This window comes from Protopterus annectens, chromosome 9.part0, assembly GCF_019279795.1.
Source record: "Protopterus annectens isolate FY-2018-M chromosome 9.part0, PAN1.0, whole genome shotgun sequence".
Lineage (NCBI taxonomy): Eukaryota > Metazoa > Chordata > Ceratodontiformes > Protopteridae > Protopterus > Protopterus annectens.
Genome location: NC_056743.1, coordinates 1182601189 through 1182626644, shown reverse-complemented (window position 1 = coordinate 1182626644; position 25456 = coordinate 1182601189). Strand labels below are relative to the sequence as shown.

Genomic DNA, 25456 nt, shown 5'->3' with positions numbered 1-25456 from the left:
TTGGTCCCAGATTTCAGGAGATGTAACAGGGTACTGCAGGACCTGTGAGCAGTGCCAAAAGGTAGGCAAGGCAGGGGACAAGGTTAAAGCTCCATTGATGCCTTTTCTGTGATTGAGGAGCCATTTCAGAGGGTAGCTATGGATATTGTGGGACCTCTGAGTACTCCAAGTTCCATAGAGAAGAAATATATCCTGGTGGTAGTAGATTATGCTACTAGATACCCCAAGGCAGTGGCTCTGTCCTCCATTGAGGCAGAGAAGGTGGCAAATGCTTTGTTTGAGGTTTTCAGCAATGTAGGTTTCCTGAGAGAAATACTAACTGACAGAGCTGCCAATTACATGTCACACCTGTTGGCTTGCCTGTGGAAGCGTTGTGGGGTGAAGCACCTAAAGACCATCCCCTACCACCCTCAGACTAGTGGTCTTGTGAAGAGGTTAAATTCTACACTAAAGACCATGCTACGGGCATTTGCAAACCATTTTAAATATTTGCCCCATCTGCTATTTGTATACAGAGAGGTACCCTAGGAATACACAGGTTTTTCACCCTTTGAGTTGCTGTATGGCCATAGGGTGAGGGAGACTTTAGATCTGATTCGTGATGAGTGGGAGGGTGAGTGTGAATCCCACAAGAAGTCTGTTGTGGCATATGTCCTAAACCTCAGGACAAGGCATGGGGAGCTCATGGGCATGGCCCTGGAGAACCTGGAAGGAGCCTAACAGCAGAAAAAAGTCTTGTATGACAGGAATCCTCAAGCCTGAGATTATGCTATGGGACAGCTGGTTATGTTGCTCATCCCAGCCAGGCACAATAAGCTGCAGACACCTTGGGTGGGACCCTTTGAAGTGGTAAGGGAGGTCAGTGAGGTTAATCACATGGTAAACCTGTTAGGCAGGGGCACAAATTGTACTATGTTAACATGATGAAGCCTCAGCATGTCAGGGATTGCCTAGGCAGACTGCAAAGAGCAGGGTTAACCATTAAGCCCAGTAAGTGTCAGGTGGGTATGGTAGAGGTCTCCTACCTGGGACATAGCGTGGGGAGTGGTAAGATTAGGCCAAAACCTGTCAAAATAGAAGCTTTTCAGATGTGACCAGCCCCTGTTACCAAAAAGCAGGTGAGGGCATTATTGTAGACATTGGGGTACTATAGAAAGTTTGTTCCCAACTGTAGTACAATAGCTACTCCCCTCATAGACCTGACAAGCAATAACAGGCCAGATAAGGTAATGTAGACCCCAGCCTGCAAGCAGGCATTCCAAAAGCTTAAAGGGGCTTTGGGAGGAGCCCCTGTGTTAGCCAGTCCAGACTACAGCAATGCCTATGCAGATAGATTCTCAAGACAGGGTATGGTTTAATGTGTTCCTAGACAGGCCCATTTCTCTCAAGCAATGTTTTTCCAGGGTTACTTGAAAAACTAGCTTGAGTCTTCAAAGGGGGGAGGGAGATGTGATGATGTGAGGTGTTGCCATCTGTGCCAAGGAGAGTGAGGCAGTGCATGTGTGGCATGTGTTGGTGTAGTAAGCATGAGTTTTGTAGATAGTTTTGTATCATTTGGCTGTCACACTGAATTGTACAGATGCTGGTGTTAAAAAATGTATCAGCAGTGTCATTATAACTGATTAAATGTACATGTTTAAACAGAGAATTCTGGAAGAGAACAGTAGAAATTTTTGAAATTGTTCTATAATTTTCAGGTACTGCAGGTCTTAGCAAAGCTCTGAGTGTGTATTGTACCAGAGTCAGGTGATCAAATGTAATGTCATTCTATGACCAGCACTGGAAGGATGAAACTCTCACAGCAGTTTGTTTTGTTTTGTTTTCTTTGGAACCTGATATAAAAGATCTATGTCAGTTATCACAGTCAATTATTTGAGTTCGGGTCAAGTTAGTTGTCAGTTAGAAGCTCATCACCTTGTCTTGTGGAAGTAAGCATCTCAGGATCTCATCTTGCTTTGCTGTATCAATTAAGTTAGCTAGGGTACAGTTATTCTTTAGACAGTCAGGAAATACAGCGAGATTAGTTAAGTATTGTTTTTCTGCACCTGTTTGAATCTCTCCAACTGTGTTATTTTTATTTCTCCTGCAATTGAAACTCTGGTGTTTATTGTACTTAGATATTTAGTATTCTCATGTTTTCTATTTTATTATTTATTATTAAATATTTTTATATCATTGTGGCTGGTCTTTTAGAAAATACTTTTAAAATCTTGAGAGTACTTGTGCTTATTTTAGTGACACCTTGGCCACTCCAAAAGCCTTGTTGCTTTGGTTACACTCTACAATTTATATTAGTATTAATTTTACTCAGTATAATTGGATACCCTTGGAAGAGCCTGAGGGTGGTTGACTGGTGGCAGCATAGTTACCATATAGTCTGGGTAGAAGGGGTACATTTAGAAAATCTGTACCAGCCTTTCCCAGGAATATATATGTGTAAAATCAAATACTCAGGTGGGGGGGGGGGTGTCAGCTACTTTAATCTGGGCACAGTGCTCCAAAGTGAGTGCTCTTTGGGAACTAGAGAGACAGAGAGCCCAGTCCTGGGTCTGGAGCATGTTCCCTGTTTGCTCTTTGGGGAAATCATGCTTGATGCAGAGTGCTGCATCTGAAAATACTGTGTAAATTAATTCCTGGTTTTAGTGACTGACTCTCACCAGTGTCATTGGTGAGGATTGACGTTCCTTGATTAGTGGCCTAGGGTAGAGAGACCATCACAGTTACCAAAGAAAGTCTGACTTGAATAAAACCCATTTTCAGGTGAAACGCAAGGAGAAAAGATCCACATTATGTACAACAGTAGAAAAAATATACAAAAAAATTATAAAAAAGTTACTAAGATTTCAGTAAATGCATAAGTACAAAGAATACAAAATTTACATGTAACAAATATAGTTAGGGGATTGGGATAACATTGAAGTGGAGTTTAAAAATAGGGTAGAAATAAAAGAAAAAGAGATATGGTTAAGAAGTAACAAGAATTATTTAGGACTGACAAAGGTTAAAGACTTGCAGAATAAGGGAAATCTTACAGAAGAAGAGATACAACTGCAGAGTGCTAAAGAGAAAATAAAGGACTACCTGGATAATATGCATGAGTTTAGAAATATTGCTTTTAAGTAACTCTTTTTGATAATAACTTCAGAGTAGAAAAGCTTTTAGCACAATGGCTCAGGCAACTAAAGTAGAAAGGGTTCTTGCCAAGCTTAGGGAGCCTATAACAAGAAGAATAACCAGAGATCCTGTAAAGGTATTAGAAATATATCTGAACTTTTATGCAAATCTATATAAAGTAGAGAAATGTGGAAATCAAGAAAAAGTACAAATGGAGGCATTTATGGAAGAATTAAATATACCAAAGTTAGAGGTAGATGAGGCTCAGTTATTAACAGGATAAAAGGAGATGAGATAAAAATGGTGATGCATAACCAATCTACAGGGAAGTCTTCAGGAATAAATGGTATTTCTGTAGAAGTTTGGAAGCTAGGGGGGAAAGAAGTGACAAAGATCTGAAAGGTTTTGTTTAACAGTTTTTAATAGGAGAAGCACCAACATCCTGGAAGAAAGCTATGGTGGCTGTAATACCTAAAGATGGTAAAGACCCATCAGATCCAGCTTTATATAGGCCCAGTTCAAGTCTAAGCCATGATTATAAAGTGTTTGTCTATAATGGCTAAAAGAATGGCAAAGGTGCTGCCAAAATTGATAGCTATGGATCAATGCAGTTTTGTGGAGGGGAAGCAAACATTTGGCAACATTAATTGAAAAATGATATTCCAGATGGAAGCAGAATGTAAGAAAATACCACTACTGTTGGTAGGTCTTGATGCAGAGAAAACACTCAACAGAGTAAGATGGGATTTTATGAGTAGGGCAATGGAAGAATTTGCATTCCCTAACACAATAATAAGGTTAATGAGGAGGAGATATGAGGGATCAGAGGTGAAAATTAAAATGTGGGGTTCTTCTCTGATAAGTTCTGTTTGAATAGAGGAACCAGGCGGGGCTGTCCTCTTTCCCCTTTGTTATTTGTGTTATGTTTAGAATCATTGGCAAAGAAAATAAGGGATATAATTGGTATGGTAATCAAGACAAGTTGGGTTTATTTTTCTGAGAATATTACTTTGTTCCTGATAAAAGCAGAAAAGGACATTTCATTTTGTGGATCCTTCTGAGATAGTTTCACGTCTTTTTGGTATTTAAAATGAATGAAGGTAAAACAAAGGAAGTAGCTGTAAACTATGTACCCACACAAAAATTGGTTCAGGAATACACATATTTATGGGGACATGATAAAATGAAGTACTTAGGAGTATGGGTTAAAAAGGATTCTGTTATAGCAGCTAACGATATATGGGAAGAAACTAAACAAAAGATAATACCAAAAGAGAGAGATTGGAAGCTTTGTTTTATGGATATGGGTAGCAAGATACAAGCAGTAAAAATGTTTTTAGTCCCTTTAGTTTTATACACAGATCAGACAAATTTTTATCAACCAGAGGAGAAGCTGTGGATAGCAATTAATAAACAGTTGAGGGATTTTATCTGGGAGAGGAAGAGGGCCAGAGTCAAATGGGATAAGTTGATCCTTCCGATTGGGCAAGGTGGTTTGGGATTACCCGATTTGAAGAGATATTTTCAGAGATACATGGTTAAGGCTCTTATACATAGCCTGAGCAGAAAACTATAATTCAAAGTGGAAAGGCATGATGATGAAATGGTAGGGAGGGGGCTCAAGAAATAAGGAGAGATTGGGATTTTGGATATAGATCCTTAAGGAGAATAACAATAGACATACACAATATCATATTCCTAAAGTAGCAGAAAATATTCTAAGAACTAAGCCAACATGGGAATGTAGAAAGACCATTCTGCTGATAGGGATGACTCCAATTAGGGGTATAGAGAATTACCAAGAGGGGGTTGGAATTTAATGGAGAAAACTGCCAAAGGAACCAAGGTACTGGGAGCAAAGAAATTTAGAAAGGGAAAGATAATAGAATGGGAAGAGGCTAAGAACACATTTGGACTACAGGCAAGGGACTGCCTTCCTTATAAAGGACTGATGTCAGATTATAGGCAAAGAGAAAGGATAGGTGGACCTAAGTGAAAGACCAGCACTGGTAGAGGCTTTAGTTGAATCTAGAATAGAAGCTGCTGTTAAAAAAGGGATAATTAGAAAGGCATATACAAAATTGCATGATAACTAAAGGAATCAGCTAGAGGAGGTTAGAAAGGTTTGGGAACAGAGACTGGATAAGCAATTCACAAAGAAACAATGGGAGAATATATGTATTGCTCCCAAATAGGCAACAAAGTCTAGACAATTTAGGATTTTTGCTTGGAAATGTTTGCATTGTTTTTTTTAATACCCCAAGCAGACTCCAAAGAGTTTTTCCTCAGGTAGATTGCAAATGGAGGTGTGATGGAGAAGAAAGAGATAACTGGGGACATATTTTCGAGAGTGTAATGAGTTGGTAGACTTTAAAAATTCCCTACAGATTACACTGTCAGAAATACTGGGAGAACAAATTGGCATAGCTAAGGAAATTATTTTTTTTTTAGCTATGATGCAAGATCTGAATTGTCTAGACATAGTAAGGCCTTAATGGTGGCTGCCAAAATATCAATTACTAGAAAATGGAAATCAAAGTCTAAATCAACCATATTGCAGGTAGTGAATATAGTAACGGAGATAAAGGAACTGGAAGTGGGACCTTTGAAAAAGGGTGGGAGCAAATTACATAGAAAAGATGGGAATTATGGGAACAACATATGAAGAATAGCATTTTAGAGGAGGACTGAGGTTTAAGGGAAGGCAGGAACTGAATGAGCTATGTATTGTTTGATTGACAATGACTGTACAGAAGATTATATGTGATGTATTATGTTGGTAACTGAAAATATGTCAGTATGGTTTGTTTTCATTTATATAAATGTATGCCTACATCATAAGTAATAATTCAATAAAGATTTTTTTGTTTAAAAAATTACAGGTAACAATGACTGTTAAACAATATTAGATTTCAGTGGGCATGCTTATGAGAAAGGAAACTATTATATAGGTCACATAGGAAGAGATACAATGCCTTAGCAATAATAATGTGCAAAATACAGTGGTTGTAGAATAAAAGAAGAAACATAGAGTGGGAATTCAGAGAAAAGGAAGGTAGTTTACATTAAAGATTTGTTATTATTAGGGCATACTAAGAATAACCATTGCTTATGAGATTGAGTGTAAAATGTTGGAGAAAGATGTAACAGAAAGTGGTCAGAGTAGTTTTCTGGGTGTGGTGCAAGAGAAAAGCCAGTTTGTATTTAGATGTTGCTTTAGTATCAACTTAAAAAGTGTTTATACAATTTGTCTGTTTTAAATGCAAAGGGATAGTGTTCCAAGTTCTTGAAACTTGGTGGGAGTACAAAGAGATGGCAGCTGAGTTGTGTTTCAGATGTGGTGTGAAGAGATTTGTTGTTTGATCTTAGTCTAGGTTTAGAGTATGGTTGGAGCATATTATTCAGTGTAGGGCATTTATCAGGGAAGTGAATTAAGTTATGGACTATTTTAAGTGGAGCAAAGATGACATAGTGAGAATGTTCTAACCAGTGGCGGTCTCTAAGGGTTACACAGTGGTGAGTTCTTAGAGGGCTGTTTGCTGCAAATTTTGCTATTTTATTGTAGCATGAGTAAGTTTTGTTGCAAGAGTGGCACTGATGTTTGTAAAGATGAAGAATGTATACAGAAAGGATAGAAGTTGGAAGGTGGTAGCTATGGATTTTCTGATGGAGTCTGCTAGAATTTCTCTTACCCTGTAGTGTGTTCCCATTTTTCAGTGTTTTTGTAATGGCTTAGAGTAGATGTTGGTCATATTTTAGTGTACCATCAATTAAGACCCTGGGTAGCTTTGTTTAAGATACTCATTCAATTTTAGTATTATTATTTCAGCTTTTCCCAGTTAGGGGTCGCCACAGTGGAACTCCGGTCTGCTAATGATTGGCAGTGGATTTTTATGATGCTGAGTTGCCAGCCCGACACCCAACCTTCAAAGAAGGCACACCCATTCACGCACGCACCTACCTGCATGTTTTTAACATCACTCGACCGTGGGGAGGACATGCAGACTCCAAACAGAAGGTGCTCCAGCCGAGAATCGAACAGGAGAACCTCTTGCTGTGAGATGACAACGCTAACCATGGCACCACAAGATGTGAAATTTGAGCTTGTGTTCTGTGATATACTCATGGGGAAAGAGCATTAATTTTATCTTTTTTGGTCGAGGAACAGATTTGAATTGCTTAGCCAGGATTCAGTGGATAGGAAAGCCTGTTGAGCGATGTCTTGGAGGGAAAGTATCAATTGTGCAGAGCAAATGAGTGTTGCATAGTCTGTCTACCTAATTAAGGTTGCTTGTTTGCAGGTGGTATGTGTCGCTTGTCAACAAATAAGACAAAGAGACTTGGGTGTTCATTTAAGTAGTTTATTGCATACAGTTGCATACAAACACATCAGGATGGATGGCAGAAACATTAAACTTAAATGAACTAACTGACTGACTGCTACACACATGCATGCTATCAGTCTGGCTGCTCACTCAAAATGGCAGTCTTGCTTGCACATGCTCAGGGCTTATAGGCACGTGCCCACTGACTGGAATGCTTCTTAAAGGTGTATCACACACTCTGATCTATATCCTTCCCTCTTTACTGTGCTGTTTCATATAAGCAGTGGCATCTAAATAGGCATGCAATTATACAGATAATAATAAACAAAATAACAGTCATGTCCAGGTCGCTGTGTATCTGGAAATAGGTCTGGAAATCCAACCTGATCTCATAATGTAATAGTTAGGACTGGGTTTAGCAATAGGGACAGTCACTGGGAAATGTTCTGCTTGAGGACTGTCAGGGATATTCTCAGGAACAGGGATTGCTGAGGGAACATTCTCTGGAACAGGAACATTGGACAAGTCATTCAGAGAATTAGAGTCTTTGTCACAGACAAGATGCTGTAACACTGGCTTGGACACCGGTAATAAATGTTTCCAATTCTACCTAAATTCCATCCCTTGTGATTCCACAATGTACAGTCTCGGCTCTTGACACAAGCTTTTCACAAATCCGATGCAATCAAAACTTTTGATGTCTGCATCCTCGCTATCACCCCTTTTGTTAATGAATGGAGCGGTTTGCTGGACTTATCATAGTAGGACTTCTGGGACAAATGCTTTTTCAGTTGGGCTTTCACTGCTTTGTTGTTATTAGCACATGGAATCAATAAATTGCTGCTGATTGGTAATGTGGTTCTGGTTTGTCTCGACATAAGTCTCTAGGCAGTTGAACCAAGATAATTATCACCAGGAATGTTTCTGAGATTAAGCAAGTTTAGGCAAACATTGGTATTGTAAAGTTTGGATTTCTCTTACAGCTGTTTTGCACTTTGAACCGCACATTCAGCCAAGCTGTTTGACTGCAGATACTCAGGACTACTCGTAATGTGAACAAAGTCCCACATTTCAGCAAATTGTTTGAACTGTTGACTTGTAAACTGTGCACCATTGTCAGAAATAACTCTGTGCGGACTACCATGGATAGAAAAGTGTCTCTTCAACTTAGTAATAACAGTACTGGATGTTAGTTTAGGAAGTAGGTCAATCTCAAACCAATTTGAATAAGAGGCTACTAATACCACGTAATGTTGACCATTCCATTCGAAGATATATGTGGCTACTGTCGACCAGGGTAGTTCAGGAATCTGGCTTAGCTGAAGTGGCTCTTTTTGTTGATGTGGCTTTGTACTATTATATGCAGAACAAGATGAAAGTACTTTCTCTATATCTTTTGACATAGAAGGCCAAAATACTAGTTGCCCTTCTGTTGGTAGAGTCAGTGTCTGGGTGGCCTCAATGCAAGATCTTAATGTATTTTTGTTGCAAGGACTTTGGAGCAATCACTTTAAGACCTTTCATGATACCATTGTTTTACAAAATCTCATCTCTGTAAGGAAAATACTGCTGCACGTCTACTGGCAAACAAGATTGTTTTGAAGGCCATCCTGATAAAGAGGTTGAGCTTCTGGAGAATTGGATCTGAAGCTGTGTAAGTTCTAAGCTCATCAAGACATGTGGAAGAAAAATTTCTAACTTCCATGACTTCAGAATCAACAACCTGATTTTCATGGGTTTCTGTTTTTTTTCTGGGCAATTGGGATAAGGTATCAGCAAGATAAAGAAGTTTGCCTTTTTGTGTAGTACTGATATGGGTTTGAGGAATGCTGGGTGTCAAGTTGCTATTTTGTTTAGAGATCACTAGGACTAAGTTAATAAATTGGGAATTAAACTGGGTTGAAATGCTACCTGAGTCACTGTTAGTTGTGGATGGGGATTGAAGATTTGCCCCAGGTGAAGTAGTTTTTTTTTTTTACTAAACACCAGCAAAGTTTAGCATTGTTTTGATGTGTGGTTTAGAGGTTAGTGAAATACTATTTTTTTGTTGTTAATTATTTGCTATCTATCAAGGTTATATAGTGCTCTGTATTCTTGTGGTTCTCTTTGTGTTTTTCTTTTGCACCATTCTATCCAGGCATGGTCTCTCTTACTCATTAATTATTTGGTGTGATAGCCATAGGGCTGGATTGGACCTAACTCTTTTATTTCTGTTAGGTGCATGTTTATTAAATACATTTAGGAATATTTTGTTAAATTGGGTGACTATTTCATCAAGGATAAGATTTTTTTAGTATGTTCCAAGTATAATATGAGATGGTTGAGTTGAAATCTTCTGCGTTGAATTCTTTTTTGTTACAAACTTGTTTTGTGGATTATTTGTCTAGGGATATTTTGTCTTTGTATAATTATATATGTTGGCAGTGGTCACTAATGTTATCCGCCAGGGTACCACTAGAGCTTATAGTGTTCAGTTTATTTGTGAGAATCCAATCAACTGTGGATCATGTATTTGTTTTTTTGGAGGGGGGGGGTTGTTTGTTTTTTTTTTTGTTTTTTTGTTTTTTTGTTTTTTTGTAAACTTGGGTGGCCTTGTTTAGTAGTTGGGAGAAATTGAATAGGTTTTTATTGGGAGAGGGTGGGCTAGTTTGTTTCCAGTCAATATTCATGTCTCCCATTATTATAGTTTCTTGAGCTGTATTGCAGTTTTCCAAGTGTGTTTGAATTATTATCTGGGGGAATATAGAGTCCTATAATACATATGGATTTGTTTTTGTTGATTTTTAATAATGTGAGTAGGATTTCAGCATTGTAGAATTTTGGAGTTGGTGATGAGATATATGTTCATCATCTAGATCACTGCTGCAGTAGCTTTAGCTATATGAGTTATATTCTTCCAAGGACTGCCGGCCAACTTTCAAAGATTCCAAGCATCTAACATGCACCCAAATAGCCAGGCAGCTCAAACTGAGCTGACTAAAAGACAAGTTTGGGCACAAAGTACTTCAGAGCTTTACTACTTTACTGCCTCTGGGGCTTTCAAGGAATGACTGTTGGCTTGTGCTTTCTTTTATTGGACAGATAAGTTCCCTTTGTGAAAAAAAAAACTTCTATTTTCTTAATTTTGTTGATGTTTTATTACTTTCTTCTTTATGAAAGTTATTTTAAAACTATGGGTGTTGTAACTGACTGTCTCGAGACTGTAATGTATTTTTAAACTGACTGCTCATTTTTTTCTGTCAGCTTAAAAGTGGTGTAAAGTAACTGAAAACATTTTTTCTGTGAATAATTTGTGTTTGTTTTACTTTTGTGTGATGGCATAGGGTTTTAAAGTGATTTATACTGTTTTTTTTTTCTGTCATAAAAATAACTTTTATTGGCTGGTAGTGCTTACCAACAATTGCTGCTTGTCTTCCCAGTAAAGAGCACCATTTTTGGCTTGACCATGGAATAGACTATCTGTCCCATGGTCTGCCCTTCTGGCCACAAAAAGAAAAAAAATTAAGCAAACAGGCTTTACTACCACATCAGGCTAACAATGTGCCTCAGTTGCAGGTGAGTGACTATGTTGTTGCCATTTTTTGTACCTCAGACCACTCATCTTTTACCCCAGATTCATCTGGTATAGCACCTACAGCCACTATGGATCGGGGGGGGGGGTTAGCCATAAGCTCTGTGGCTATTAAGGTCCTCTCAGTGGGTAAGGGAGAGCTACTGTTGTCAGTTCAGGGTGATGGAGCAGAGAAGGTTTCCCTGTTGTGTCAGAATGCTGTGCCCATCACTGGGGGGTGCCACTGCTGCCATTAACATGGTTAGTCCCATTTTTCCTGTCATAAAGAAAGAGAAAACCAAGCATGTATATTTTCTTCCTCAATTTTCTTTGGATAGGAGTAGTTTACCGGGTCTGGCTCTGGGTTTAATTCAGGCTATTGATCCGGGTCTGGCTCTGGGTTTAATTCAGGCTATTGATCCGGGCCTGGCTCAGGTTTTAATTCAGGCTATTGATCCGGGCCTGGCTCAAGGTTTAATTCAGGCTATTGATCTGGGTCTGGCTCAAGGTTTAATTCAGACTATTGATCCTTCCTGTAAAGTGGATTCTGGTAAAAGAAATCAATATTTTGATTCTGAACAGGAAGATGCAGGGATGGATAAAGTTTTTGTTTCTTCGGATTTCTGATTCAGAAGCAGCGGAGATCTCAGATTTTGATACTCCCTGTGTGGGTGGATCTCTTTCTTTGAGAATATTGATAGAATAGACTATTTATTTCAGTGGGAGAACACTGGAGATTCTCAGTCCCACTTGAAAAGACTATGAGCTGTTACAGAAGGATTTTCCAAAACCTGCACCCATTGCCCCATTGTTTGCTTTTGAGGAAGTGTATGTTATTGCCTACAATTTTCCTGATAGCCAGCCAGCTGCCCCTCAAAAGGCAGATAGGATGTATAAATGTCCTCAGTCTTAAATTTTTGTACACTGTTCCTAAACCTGACCCAGCAGCTACAGCTTTAGTTGATCCCACAGCTGCTAAGCACTTAGTTAATTCCAATCCTACTATTTTTGATAAGGATGGGAAAATTATTGTTAGGTATGGGAAAAAAAGTGTATACTTCTGCAACTTTGATTTTCAATATTTTGGATGGTCAGGCTCAATGTTAAAAGTTTGTTCTGACAAATTGTTAAAGTATGAGGGATCTTCTTGAGCGGTAAATATGCTTTAAATAGCTTACTTTCGTCTGTTGCTCTGGTCACTGCTCATTGTTTGCAGTATGTGTATGACTCTGTTGATACTTCTTCCAAGGCTATGGCCACTGGTATTATTTTGAGGAGGTTTGCATGGTTACATTCTCAGATCCTTCATGATAATGTTATAAATGAGATTTTAAATTCTCCCTTAGATAGAGATTTGGTGATTGGCCCCTCTGCAACAGAGGTGATCAAAAAATGAGATGAAAGGGCAAGCTGATCCAGGGAACCTCTAAGATGTTTCAGCCCTCCTTTTCCAAATTTTCTGAAGGATTTTCTATTTTCTCATCCAATTCTGGCAAAACAAAACAGAGTAAGCAGTCTCAACAAAATGCAGGTACACGGATGTTAAGGAAAAATTGACAAGGAGGCTCCAAAAAGACGTCTTGCACCTCCCAAAACCAAGAACAGTCCAACTAGTCTGAATGACTGTTCAAGAGGCCTTCTGACCTCCTGCAACCCTGGCTCCATTTTTCTTCCAGAAATTTGAATCTCCATTTTTCTCTTTGCCAGCAGATTGTTTCAGATGAATGGGTTTTGAAAATCATTCATCGATGTCACAGATCCTCCTTTCTAGGTGATCATTCCTCATCCACCAGATCAGACTTTTTTTGTTTCATCTGGTTCTTCATCACATGCTGTCTCAAGAAGTGATATAACTAGATCTTTTTTCCTAGGTGGGGAAAGGTTTTAATTCAAGGATGCTCCTAGTGCCAAAGAAAGAAATCCTTGGAGACCAGTTTTGGATCTTTGTTTCCTAAATCTGTTTGTGATAGTGCCTAAATTCAAAATGATGTTATTTCACAACATTACCTCTTCTTCCTCTTTCAAGTTTCCTGGCAATACTAGACTTAAAAGATGTTAATCACCACATCCATATTCATACAGACTTCAGACATTTCATAAGGTTTTGTGTGTCTAGATCACATTATCGGTTCTCTGCCTTACTCTTTGGACTCTCCACTGCACCAAGATTGTTCACAAAGTGTCTAGCTACAGTCATAGCTCATTGGAGGCTACAGGGTATCCAATTTTTTCCATATTGTGACAACTTGCTTATCTTTGAAGAGTCTTTTTCAAAGTGTCAGGAATCTCTTTCTGGGTGAGAGATTTCTTACACAAACTGGGATTCCAAGAGGACATTCAAAAGTCTTTCTTGACTTCTTCACGTGAGATTGTGTTCCTGGGATGTCAACTAGGCACCTCAGTTCTAAGAGCTTTTCTTCCACAGGAAAAATAAATCTTTATCTATATCTATTTCTAAGGTTTTCCATTCAGACTTCGGTCACTGTGAGGGAATGCCTCAGTTTTTTGGGTCTCATGTCATCTACAATTCTACCGATAATTATAATGGCAAGACTCTATATGTTATCTGAAATCTCTTTGGTCTCAGCATCAACCCCCCCTTGTCTTATAAAATCTCATTGATAGGGTTTGTCAGAAGAGAAATATTTTGGTGGAGACAACAGCTATCCTTAAATCCAGGCCTACCCTTCTCTCTCCCTGCTCCAAAGTATCGGTCACCACAAACACTTCAGAATTTGCTTGTGGAGCAGTTTCAGGATGGGTAGATATGCAGGGGGGATGGAACATTAAAGACAGCTGCAAGAACATAAATATCAAGGAGATTCTTGTCCTGATCTAGGCACTTCAAGTGGTTACAGACAATACCACAGTCATGTGGTACTTCAGTAAGTGAGGGGGAACCAGGTAGTAACCCCTTTGCAGACTAACCACATTAGCTGATATATAGCGTCACAGCACAATCTCACTTTTCCAAGGGTTGATCCATCTGTCAGAAGTTCCTCTCTGAACAGTCAACTAGCAAGATTCTATTCCAGGATTCCATGCAAGAAGGCTTGGACAACAGATGACTTTTCTTTTCCTTGAATAGGAATGTTTCTGTATACTTTCCCATTCTTTCCATCCGTCATACCCTGAATATCAGTGGATCAACTCCTGACAGATGACTCAACCCTTGGAAGAGTGAGATTGTGCTGTGAAGCTATATGCCAAGCTAGCCTGGCTACTCTGCAAAGGGGTTACTTCCTGGTTCTCCCTTGCTTAGTGATGTACCACATGATTGTGGTATTATCTGTAACCACTTGAAGAGGTCTCTGAGACCAAAGGTTAGTGCCCATAGTAAAAAAAAGGCATCTGTCTTACAGGGCTTCTTGCATGCAGTTATGGAGCATAATTTTGCCAGCTGATTGTTCAGTGAGAAGGCAAAAGATGTACTTGAGGAACTCCCCAAAGCTGAATCAAATCATGGAAGACACCTGGTCTAATTTTTGTTTATGTGGGTCTACCTTTGTCCTGACACACAGTTCTGCTCTAACAGAATGTAAGAAGCTTGTAGAGTGAGATTATGCTGTAAAGCTATATCCTGGGCTACCATGGCTAGTCAGCAAAGAGATTATGCCCTAGTTCCCCCTTGTTTGTTGATGTATCAGATCAATGTGGTATTATGGTGACCGGAGTTGATTAAGAGAAGTGAGTACCTTGATAAGAGCACCATCCCCTTGATGATTATATGCTTGTGTCTGTTTTTGCTGTCCCAGACACCTTGCTCTTTTATTCCTTTTGAAACTACTCCATAAGCAAAGTCTGAAGTGTCTATGGTGACTGACTACTTTGGAGCAAGGAAGGAGAAGAGAAGACCTGGATTTAGGAATATTTGATTTCTCCGCCAAGAGATTTCTCTTCTGACAAATCTCATAACTGGATTTTGAAAGGATAATGGGTGTTGGTGCTGGGACCAGACAGACTTCCGATACCATTCATAGGTTCATAGGTGTGTATTAGTCTAATGACCACTGGAGCCTTCGTAAGCCTAGCCATGCATCCCAGAACTCTGACAAGTTCTGGTACCCTTGATAAGTGTAAGCAGGGGCTTGGTAGATTAAACATTTACAAATAGGGGCCTGGAAGGTTAAACATTTAGAAGCTACCTATGTCCATTAGAGACATAGGTGTCAAACCAGGGATGAATTTCCTGTTCTCCATCCAATTGTCCAACTTACATTTGAATTGGTTTACAGAGGAACTTCGCTTCACATGGATGGGGAGCTTGCTCCAGATAAGGGGTAGTCTGTGGGATACATACTTGTCTCTCCAGCAGGTTCTGTTTCTATCGCAGGCAAGGTTTATATCTTTAGAATGGGTATTTCTGGTACTGTTTGTTTTGAGATGTGCAGGAGGTCCATTAGGGTGGGGTCCGGCAATACCTTGTATTCCAGGCATAGATTTCCCCTCAACAGCCTGTATAGACAGAATACAGGGACAGGGTTTTGAGATTATCTGAATTGGACATGTTACTTACATCCTGTATTCTTTTAGTGAGGAACCTCTGTGGACATTCCAGTTGTTGGATGTGCCTGGTTAGGTGCATACCAAAGGGGGCATTGTACTCAATGATCAGTCTAATGAATGTTGAATACAGTGGAACAATAACCTCCTTGCATCTAGATGCCATACTTTTGCTTATAGGTTGCACAACATGGAATGATTTCCTCACTACTTTCAACACATGATGGTCAAAGGATAGATTACTGTCTGTGTGTGTTCCCAACTCTCTGGCTACTGGGTTAACACTTAGGGGTGTGTTGTCAATATGATAGTTACTGGGACTGATTGACTTCACAAAGGCTACTATTATGCATTTTTTGGAATTTAGTTTTAGCCCATGGAGTTGACACAAGTTAGTTGTCTGTGTTAGCCCTTCCTGAAGGACATTGGTGTCACTGGGGGCTCCTATGACTGCTCCTAATTTGCAATCTCAGCTTTTCTTCAAAGACATAGATGCCAAAAAGGAGCAGTCGCAGGACTAATCCCTGAGGGACTGTGCTTGTTACTGGCCTCTTTGTAGAGGTAGACTTCGTAACTTTAACTTCTTTGGTCCTATCTGTGAGCCAGCCGGCTATCCACTGGATAATGTAAGGGTCTATGTCTATCCTTCTGAGTTTGTCAGCAATGCCTGTGTGGGGTATTGTGTCAGATGCCTTGGCCTGTTTTCATTAGGCAGTGTGAACCATTTTGCCCTTATACATTGCTTTGTGTCCTTCTCAAAGAAGTCCACCAGGCTGAGTAGGCAATACCTGCACTTGATGAAATCACACTGGGTTGGGCCCAGTGTCTGGAGGTTTCCTATGCCATTATTGATCATTTCCATAATAATTCTTTCCATGGCTTTGCATATGAGACTAGTGAGACTTATGGGTCTGTTTGTGGAGAAGAATGATGGTTGTTATTCTCCATTCGTGAAGCACAAAGCCTGTTTGGAGGCTATGGTTAAATAATAATTCTAGAAAGCCTGATAGGTCATGTTTCATGCTATTTAAAAGGCACTCTGGGATATTGTCTGGGCCCATTGACGCAGTGTTCTTGGTCTTAGAGAGAGAGAACATTGAGGACCTGTTCCCCGGTGATAGTAGGGGATGTTATATTTAATGGTATTTCCTTTGAGGAGACTTGGGGTGGTAAAGTTAGAGCTGAATTTGTCTGCTAATAGGTTTGCTATGTCATTTGGCTCAGTATAGGTAGCTACATTAACAATGTGCTTTAAAACACAATTGCGTATTGCCTTTGAAGTTGTGTATATAGCTAAAGAATGCCTTGTGGTTGTCCTCTGCCTAGAAGGCCAGTATTACTTCAAATGTGGTATTGTTAGACTTTATTTGTCCTCTGAGTTGTTTGTTTAGTTTGATGAGAGTGCTTTTATCCTGCTGGGTGCTGCACCTCCTAATTGTTGCCCATACAGCCTGTTGATGTTATGATTCCACCTGAGTGGCTTATTTGTTGAGCTAGTTCTATACTTATTTCTGGTGGGTACAGTTGCCTCTATGCAGCTATTAGCATGCTTATATAGGGTTTCTGTAAGCAGTTCCTCATAGGCAAGCAGTGTTTAGATTTAGGGGGGCATGAAATGTTGCCAGGTTATCACTTAATAGTAGAAAGTTAGCCTTAGTCTAGTTGTATCTTTCTCATGTAATGTCTTGCCAGGGGTATCATGAGAATCACAGATGCCATGACATCCAGAATCCTGAGATTTTCCCTGTCAGTGATGAAAGTCTGAGTAGAAAACCCTAGAAATAGATCTATATATAGATCTATTTTTACTGTGGAAGAAAACTCTTTGAAGTGAGGTGTATAGCAGATAACCCATTAACACAATCCTGTGTGATGAAGTAAAAAAAAAGACTTTTGAAAGTTCTCTTAGAATCCCAGCTTGTGTAAAAGATATCTCATCCAAGGGAAAGATTCCTGATACTTTGAAAAAGACTCTGCAAAGATAAGCAAGTCATCTAAAAGGATGAATAGAGATGTGATGATAAGCATCTTTTAAATCTAGTGTTATAAAAAGGTTAAATGAGGAGAAGGGGTAACTGATTGTGAAGTGACAACATTTGATGCTAGCACAAATTGGTTTAGAAAAGAAAGATTCAAATCTGGTCTCCAGGAATATTCTTTCTTTCTTTGGCACTATTTATTTATTTCATATTTGTTAACCGGGCTGGTCCAACTGTGCCAGTGCCCATTGTCAGCAGAGACCCGAGGAAAAAAGCTCCAGAGCAATTTAAAACATCATTAGAAATTATGGATTGAAACAAAAATTGAGACATAAATTGTGGCATAGCCTAGTTGTGTAGGCAAAAAGATACATAATAGTGGAAACATTATATGAGGCTAATATAACATCATATCAGAGTAAAAGGAGTTTTACAGGAGGCTAAAACAACATCATGTCAGAAAACAAAGGATGTTTACAGGAAACATAAAATGAGACAATTACATATTTAAGTATGCAGATGGATACAACATAGTGGAACAATCTTGGAAGCCCAAGATACAAATGTTTTAATTAAGAATAGTTAAGGTGGCAGATATAGAGTACTGTTAAAGATAAGAAGCATAAGATGAGAAGAGATAGGTTAGAAGTTAGGGAGAGAGTTAGTAGAGGTGTTAATAAGGTAGCAGGCAGGAAAAGGAGGGAAGGAGGTAGGAAAAGGGGGAGGTTATGTAGGGTTGTGGCAGGAATAGATCCAGTAATTTGTGAGGGTATCTTTTAGTGCTTTTTTGAAACTGTGTGTGTGTAGTAGCTCTTCTGTTGTGAGGGAGCTTGTTCCAGGCTAGAGTTAGTGAGTATTTATAGAGAAAATTTTCCATTTTTGGGGGGAGGGGGGACTTGTATACATGCAAGAGATGTTGGTCACAGTTTCAGAGGGTGAGTTTTGGGGTAAAAACAGCCTTGAATAAACTTTTCCAAACTGGTTAGGGGGAACTGGCCCTAGTACCCCCTGAGACAATGAATTGATGGACAGGGGGGGAATAGAGGAATTTGGTCTGGTGAATGAGGATTTACTCCATGAATAGGAAATATTTCCACCCACTGCAACCTGTAACCTTCATAAATAATCTTCAGGGACCATTTGTCTAAAACTATCTGTTGCCAAAGAAAGAAAGAAAGAAATGGGGAGTCAGACTTTCTAGAAGGGATAAAGGACTGCCAGGCTGGAGGGGGTTCCTTAAATAGTCATTCTGACTTGTTTGACTGTCCTTTGTTTTGAGGGGATTCCTGCCTTCTTTTTTGGAACCTCATTGCCATTGCTTTTTTAAATATCTGCTTATCTGCATTTTAATGAGACAGTTTATTTTGTTTATTGCCAAAATTGGTGGGAGTTAGAGAATCCCTTTGAAAATCTGGAAAAGGAGGGCTGAAAAATCTGAGATATTTTATCCCTCTCATCACATATTGATAGTTTCTCTGTAGCCAAAGGAGAATTTTAAATCTCATTTTTTTACCTCCTCAATACAGTATCAGAATCATAAACACATTTTAAACAATGAGTAGTGACCTATGAAATGGAAGAAACTGAAGCATTCAAAACAGATTTTTTTCTCACAAGAAGGAACTGCAGACAAAACATTCCTCATACATTCACAATTAGAATAAATTTTAGCATATGAGCCTGGCAATTCAAAATTCTGAATATCAAAGAAGCAGAAGCATACACTTTTTCCATACTTTTAGATTCATAGGAAAATACTATGTTAGCTGCCCATGTGAACCATTTTTATGCCTAGCCAGTTTCCCTTATTGAGAGTCAAACTGCGTATCTCGTCTGTGAGGTAAATACCTTAACCATTATGACACCAACATTATGGTATCAATTTTACAATCCTTGTCAGAATCAGTAAAAACAAAATGAAAACCCCAACAAAGCTGGAACTTCCAATGAGTGACCTCCCAAACCTCTTGTGTCAGAGGAATGAGAAGGACTGAAGTTAAATGCTTAGCAGCAGCTGGATTAAAGTTATGGCTGTTTCATCAGGTTTGGGATGAGTGTATAAAAACCTTTAGCAGCAGTTGAATTGCGATGTTCTCATTTATACCAGGTGGAGTGGTTGCATCCGGTTTAATTTGCCATACCACCTCACTGTACTTAGTTCTTGTTTCCCATTGCCTTCCTCTGCTGTTCTTAGAAATTTTTTACAGTGTACAAAACTTACATTTGTCAAAACCAGTACAAGTTAAAGAATGGTTGTATAAAACATCATTTGTATTTTGTTTTCTAATGTCATAAATGTGTTCATATAGTCTTTTACTAAATTTTCATTCCATCTTCCCACATAAAATGATTGGCATGTGTCACAAACTGCCAAGTATCTAATTTCTTAGGTTTCGCAATTAATATGTGAATATATATAAACACGTTTATGACAACTGATCAAAGCTGTGTTTATAAGAATCTGAAGGCAATACTTTTGCAGCATATTTCACTTTTGAAATATGCTGCAAAATCCAATTAGTCTATTAAAAAATCCATATTAAATAATTGAAATTTGTGTGCGATATATATTCATGCTGCTATGAAATAACAATAGCTGCAACTGTCTTTCATTTCTTTCCCTCTTTCCCATTGCAGATTCACCTTGTAGACCCTGACTCCAACCACTATGCAGTAAAGATGGTAGAAAGCTTCATTCATTATGACTTCATTGACCATAAGCGTGATGAAGAACATGCTCAGAAGATTGTGGAATTGCTGAAGGAACGAGGGCTGAAACTAGATGGTTGCATCTCCTTTTGGGATGACTGTATTGTTTTAACTGCCATGGTATGTGAAATGCTAGGTCTGCGTACCAATCCTGTGAGTGCTATGGAGATTGCTAAGCAAAAGAGCAAAACACACCTCCACCTGATTCAGAAATGCAGAGAGATTCCTCATTGGCCTCCCACCTACCTGTATGCTGTACCATGTTGTCACCTGGAGAGCCATGCTGACATAGACAAAGCTGCTCAGTTTATGAACTTTCCTGCTGTGATGAAGCTAGAGTATGGTGCTGGGGCAGTGGGAGTTAAAATGGTGGAAAACCTTGAACAGTGCCATCAGCATTTTGAGAAGATATCTAATGACCTACGGGAGGACACAGACTATCCAGGAATAGGCCTTGGTTGGGGGAATACAATGCTGCTGATGGAATATATTGATGGCACTGAACATGATGTTGACATCATAATCTATGATGGAAAAATGATTGCGTACTTTGTTTCTGACAATGGCCCTACTCGCATCCCTTACTTCACTGAAACTGCAGCGACTATGCCATCTTACCTTAAGCTAGATAAGCAAGCTCAACTTGTCACTGCAGCTTATCAGTGCTGTGTAGGCTGTGGGCTCACAAATGGTGTCTTTAACACTGAGATGAAGATGACCCCAACAGGGCCTAAACTAATAGAGATCAATGCTCGAATGGGTGGCTTTTATCTTCGGGATTGGATCAAGACAATCTACAGTGTTGACATTATGTTTTCAGCTTTTATGATTGCCTGCAGCATACGCCCTATCATTCACTGCAGTGAGCCTCTCTGCCACCTGATAGGAGTGATGTGTGTTGTCTCACAGCACCTTAAAGCGCTGAAGACTACAGCCAGCTCTGAAGTTTTGAGAATGCTGCATGACCAAGGGGTGATTCGACTTAACCAGTTGGAGGATGAAATAATTTCAAGTGAGTATGAAGAGCCATACTGTAATGTAGCATGTATGAGCAAGGACCGAGAAAAGGCTCGCCTCCAGCTTATCAGCATATGCCAAATTCTGGGCATTGACTCTACTGATTATCCAGTAACTTACTTCCTATCTGATTTCAAGTAACTATTCATTTCTTATGAAGGCAAGAATCTGTGGAAGAAAGCAACTATAAAATTCTCACTGATGTCAGTCTGATTTAAATATTTCTGAAAATGATTATGGTAGAAAAGGACCACTGGTTTAAAACCCTAGCAAAGTTGGCATTTTTTTATATAGTTCTCTAACCCACACTGTGCATGTATATACTTATTCTTACCCAAGTACAGCCACATTTTTTCAGCAAACAAGCATGTCAGTCTATCCCACACATAACTGTAACCACTGATATTTTACATGTGCTCATTGCACTAGCTGTCCCATTGCTTCCAGGTCCTACCACTTTTCTTTGAAATCAGATTATTTGATTTTCTTCATAACCCTTCAATATCATTTTTTTTATCTTGCTGATATTCTTAAAATCAGTAAAATACATTCAGGACCTCAGATGCCTAGCCATTTGATAAAATGAAAACAGTTGTCCCTGATCAATCATTGAATTCTTAAAAGGCTAAACTACAAACTGTATATGCATCTTAAATGTCCATATGAAGAAACAGTGGTGTCATTTGTCTTATCCATATGATTCATGTAGCTCAGGCATCTGTTGAAGCTGGTATGGGAGGCTAGGTGTGCACATCCTGGGTAGAGGGGAGGTTGACTGGGCCATCCAACTCCACAATCCCTCAAAGGAGGGGTGGTGATGCAAAGGAAGTCTAGTGTAGACTTTAGGTCATCTTTACAGTAGCCTTAACTGCTGGTATATGGGAACATGCACTTGCACAAAGAGGACATAGTGAACCCCGTGATCTTGCAAGTCATATGATCCCTGCCAAGGAATATGGTTAGGGCTTTAAAAATGCCCTCATTGCTGAATGCTGGTGAGGGCATAAAATAATTCTCATGGTTGACTCAATTATGTTCACATCATGGATTGGTTCTGCCCTAGTGATGGGGAATGAATGGGAAGTTGTGGTGACTTGATAACATAGGGACATAAAAGCATACAAAAAAAACAGACTGGATATTCCTTTAGCACACTGAGACTTGCCTTCATCACCAGTCAACCCAGGACTTAGGTCTGTTAATGGAAATACTGCCATAACTGATTGCTTTAGGTCATCAGCGTTATTCACCTCTCCACTGTTACACAAAGATTTGCTGATTCACAGCTGTCACATAAATTAGCACCAAGTACTCCTTCTGACTATATAATTGTTCTATTATAAAATTTGTTTGGCGTGACAAACCAGCAACAGTATGCTGAGTAATACTCTTTTATATGGATTATTTAATATCACATCCCAAAAAAAGTTTTACAGCTTAATTCTTTGGATGAGAAGTGAGAGCCATGGATTTCTGGCTGTGCACCCACGCTACACATGCACAGCTATTCTACTCCTTGCACTCCCAGAAAGAGAATCATATAATTCTGGTACCACTCTGAACTTTATCTCTGTATATTTACTGAATTTCCACACATTAACAGAAACCCTTTTCATTAAGATGCTTAATATCCTATGTCCACACTTGATAAATCCTGCAAATGCAAAATGTTTCTTACTCTGCAAATCGAAACTTTTCTGCAGCTGTTGAATCCAAGTCTCAGAGATGGGACTCCCAAAATATAACAATCATGATCACTTCCTTGACACTATTGTATATGGTACATATTCTCAAGTTAGATTAAACTGCAGTCAAGGTCAACATAGAATAGTTCCAGCGTCTAGACTACAACTTGATATAGTACAAATCCACAGCTGTTCACTCACTGTAGTCAAGCCACATTAAGGTCTCACTGTCAGGCAGAGTTAAATTCTAATCTGAGATAGGGGAGTAATCGAGCATGGTAATCACCTAATATTGCTACTCATATCGTGTTACACTACCTCTGAAGTTGCAACTAACATTAATATCCGCATGAAGTTACTCCCTAATAAAGTCAGTGCTACTATAACTGTCCACATGATATTATCTATCCCTGAAGTTACTGCTTACATTATTGCCCATATCAAGTTACACCCTGCTGAAGTCACATATAGTGAGGTCACTTGACATTTACATCATATGAACAGCAATCCTAACATTACACTTTATGTGATGTTACCCCTCAGTGAAGTCACTGCTAATACTGCTGTCCATTGATGATCAGATCCCAGTGAAGCCACACTCATCAGTGACCTAACACTACTGCCCTCATAATGTCACAAGCCAGTGAGGTCACTGCTAACACTCATGGTCATAAGTCAAACCTTACTGAAATCACTGCAAAAATTACTGTCCCTATGATGTCACTTCCCAGCAGAGAGACTGTTAGCATTGCTGCCAACATAACTGTCACACCCCACTGAAACCACTGCTGATCCTCCTTTTACAGGTTTTAATCTGAAGTAGGCACTCAACAACAAGTTGTTAAATCAAAATTAAAAGAGCACAATTAATTCAGAAACTACACATTGTGTGACAGATTTGAGGACAGAGGCTAAAGAAGGCTGGGTCTATAACTTTATGATTTAAAACTCTGTTCCTTTATTATATAGCTTGAGAACACAGAATGTTTCTTTCATATTCTCATAAAATGTCACTTCAGGGAATGGTGCCTCAATGTTAGATTTCTTTCTGCATCTCAGGAACTGCAGTAATGAGGTTGAAGGGAATGAGATCAGGGCTTTAGCAGGCCACATCAATACCAGTGTCTGCTTTGCCAAATACTGTGTAACAAAATTCTGCCTGATTACATTTTGTTTTCAGCCTGATTGAGGCTATTCAGTTTGCTACTTGAAGGAAGGCAGAGTAACACTCTTACTTAATGATACCCAGACACACACACGCACGCACATGCACGCACATGCATGCACACGCACACACACGCACACAGACACACACACACAGACACACACGCACACACACACACACACACACACACACACACACACACACACACACACACACACACACACACACACACACACACACACACACACACACACACACACACACACACACACACACACACACACACACACACACACACACACACACACACACACCGCTTTGTTGCCCCTGCTTTGTTGCCGTTGCACATTTTAGAACTCACTGTCCGGACTACTATGACAAGACTTCACACATTTCACTTCTAAATAAACTTAGTATTGTGCATACAGTGATATTATTATTTTATTCATGTTCCTGCTATCAGGAATGTTTCAGAGATGCACTGAGTTAGGCTGCATGCTACTGAAAGGGCCTATGATCATACCAGTCTCCAAGTTGTCTCCGAGATACTTTTTCCTACTCATACTGCCTCCCCACCTAAGATGGCTGTCTCTATGACATATTGTTCTACTCACCTGGAAATCCTAATGCAGACGGGACTGAAGAATGTAATTTAATTTGTCTGCAAATTAAAGAATATATGCTCTAGGCTCATCTCAAAGCTGTAGATGTACTGAAAAAAAATCTCTTTTTGCACAACATAATAACTTTACAGGTGAAAGCAGTGTAAAGTATATAATAAAGGGGCAGGCATAATGGTTAAGGTGTTTACCTGCCTAACACAAGGTACAAGGTTTGAGTCTCACCTTTAGTCATTAGCTTGTTATTGGCTAAGCATATATGTTAGTCTGCTAACTGATTGTGCTTGCTTCAGCAGCACATATACTAAAATTGGAATGATACAGAGAAGATTAGCAAGGCCCCTGCGCAAGGATGACACGCAGTGACAGCTACCATATGAGACAGACAAGCTATGCATACTACAAAAATGTAACAACACAGTTCAACAGAATTTAGCATGAGGCTTAATTACACATACGAAACTGCACTGCAATTATAAAAAAACTTCTATAATTAAAAAAAAAACAATGGGGGGGATTGGTATAATGGTTAAGGTGTTTACCTTACAGACACATGTTACAGAGGTTGGTTCTTATCTTTGGGAGTACAGCTAAGCTTAAAAAAGCCTCATAGGGTAATAAGCCTAATAATCACCTATGAAACTATGACAGTATGTCTAATACCTGATATGTAAACGCCACAAAAGGACTTTTTGATATTAAAAAAACTACATCAGTGAAAAATATTTTATTTACAAAAAAAGAACTGCTCTCCATTTACAGCTATAGGAAAATTGCAGTCATCATAGA

At 39.2% G+C, this 25456-nt stretch overlaps 1 protein-coding gene and 1 non-coding gene across 3 annotated transcripts in view; both read left to right on the top strand.

The window, feature by feature from the left end:
• Positions 1-24205, top strand: part of CARNS1 (carnosine synthase 1) — a 1286143-nt gene extending 1261938 nt beyond the window's left edge. For both annotated transcript variants that reach the window (XM_044084075.1, XM_044084074.1), the window contains one exon: positions 20109-24205. In XM_044084075.1, coding sequence (XP_043940010.1) covers positions 20109-21338 — 1230 coding nt within the window. In that variant the 3' untranslated portion in view covers positions 21339-24205. The remainder of the gene's footprint in view (positions 1-20108) is intronic.
• Positions 24206-24947: 742 nt separating this feature from the next.
• LOC122812495 lies at positions 24948-25049 on the top strand. Its single transcript, XR_006366481.1, has one exon. It is a non-coding gene; the product is annotated as a U6 spliceosomal RNA (small nuclear RNA).
• Positions 25050-25456: the final 407 nt, after the last annotated feature.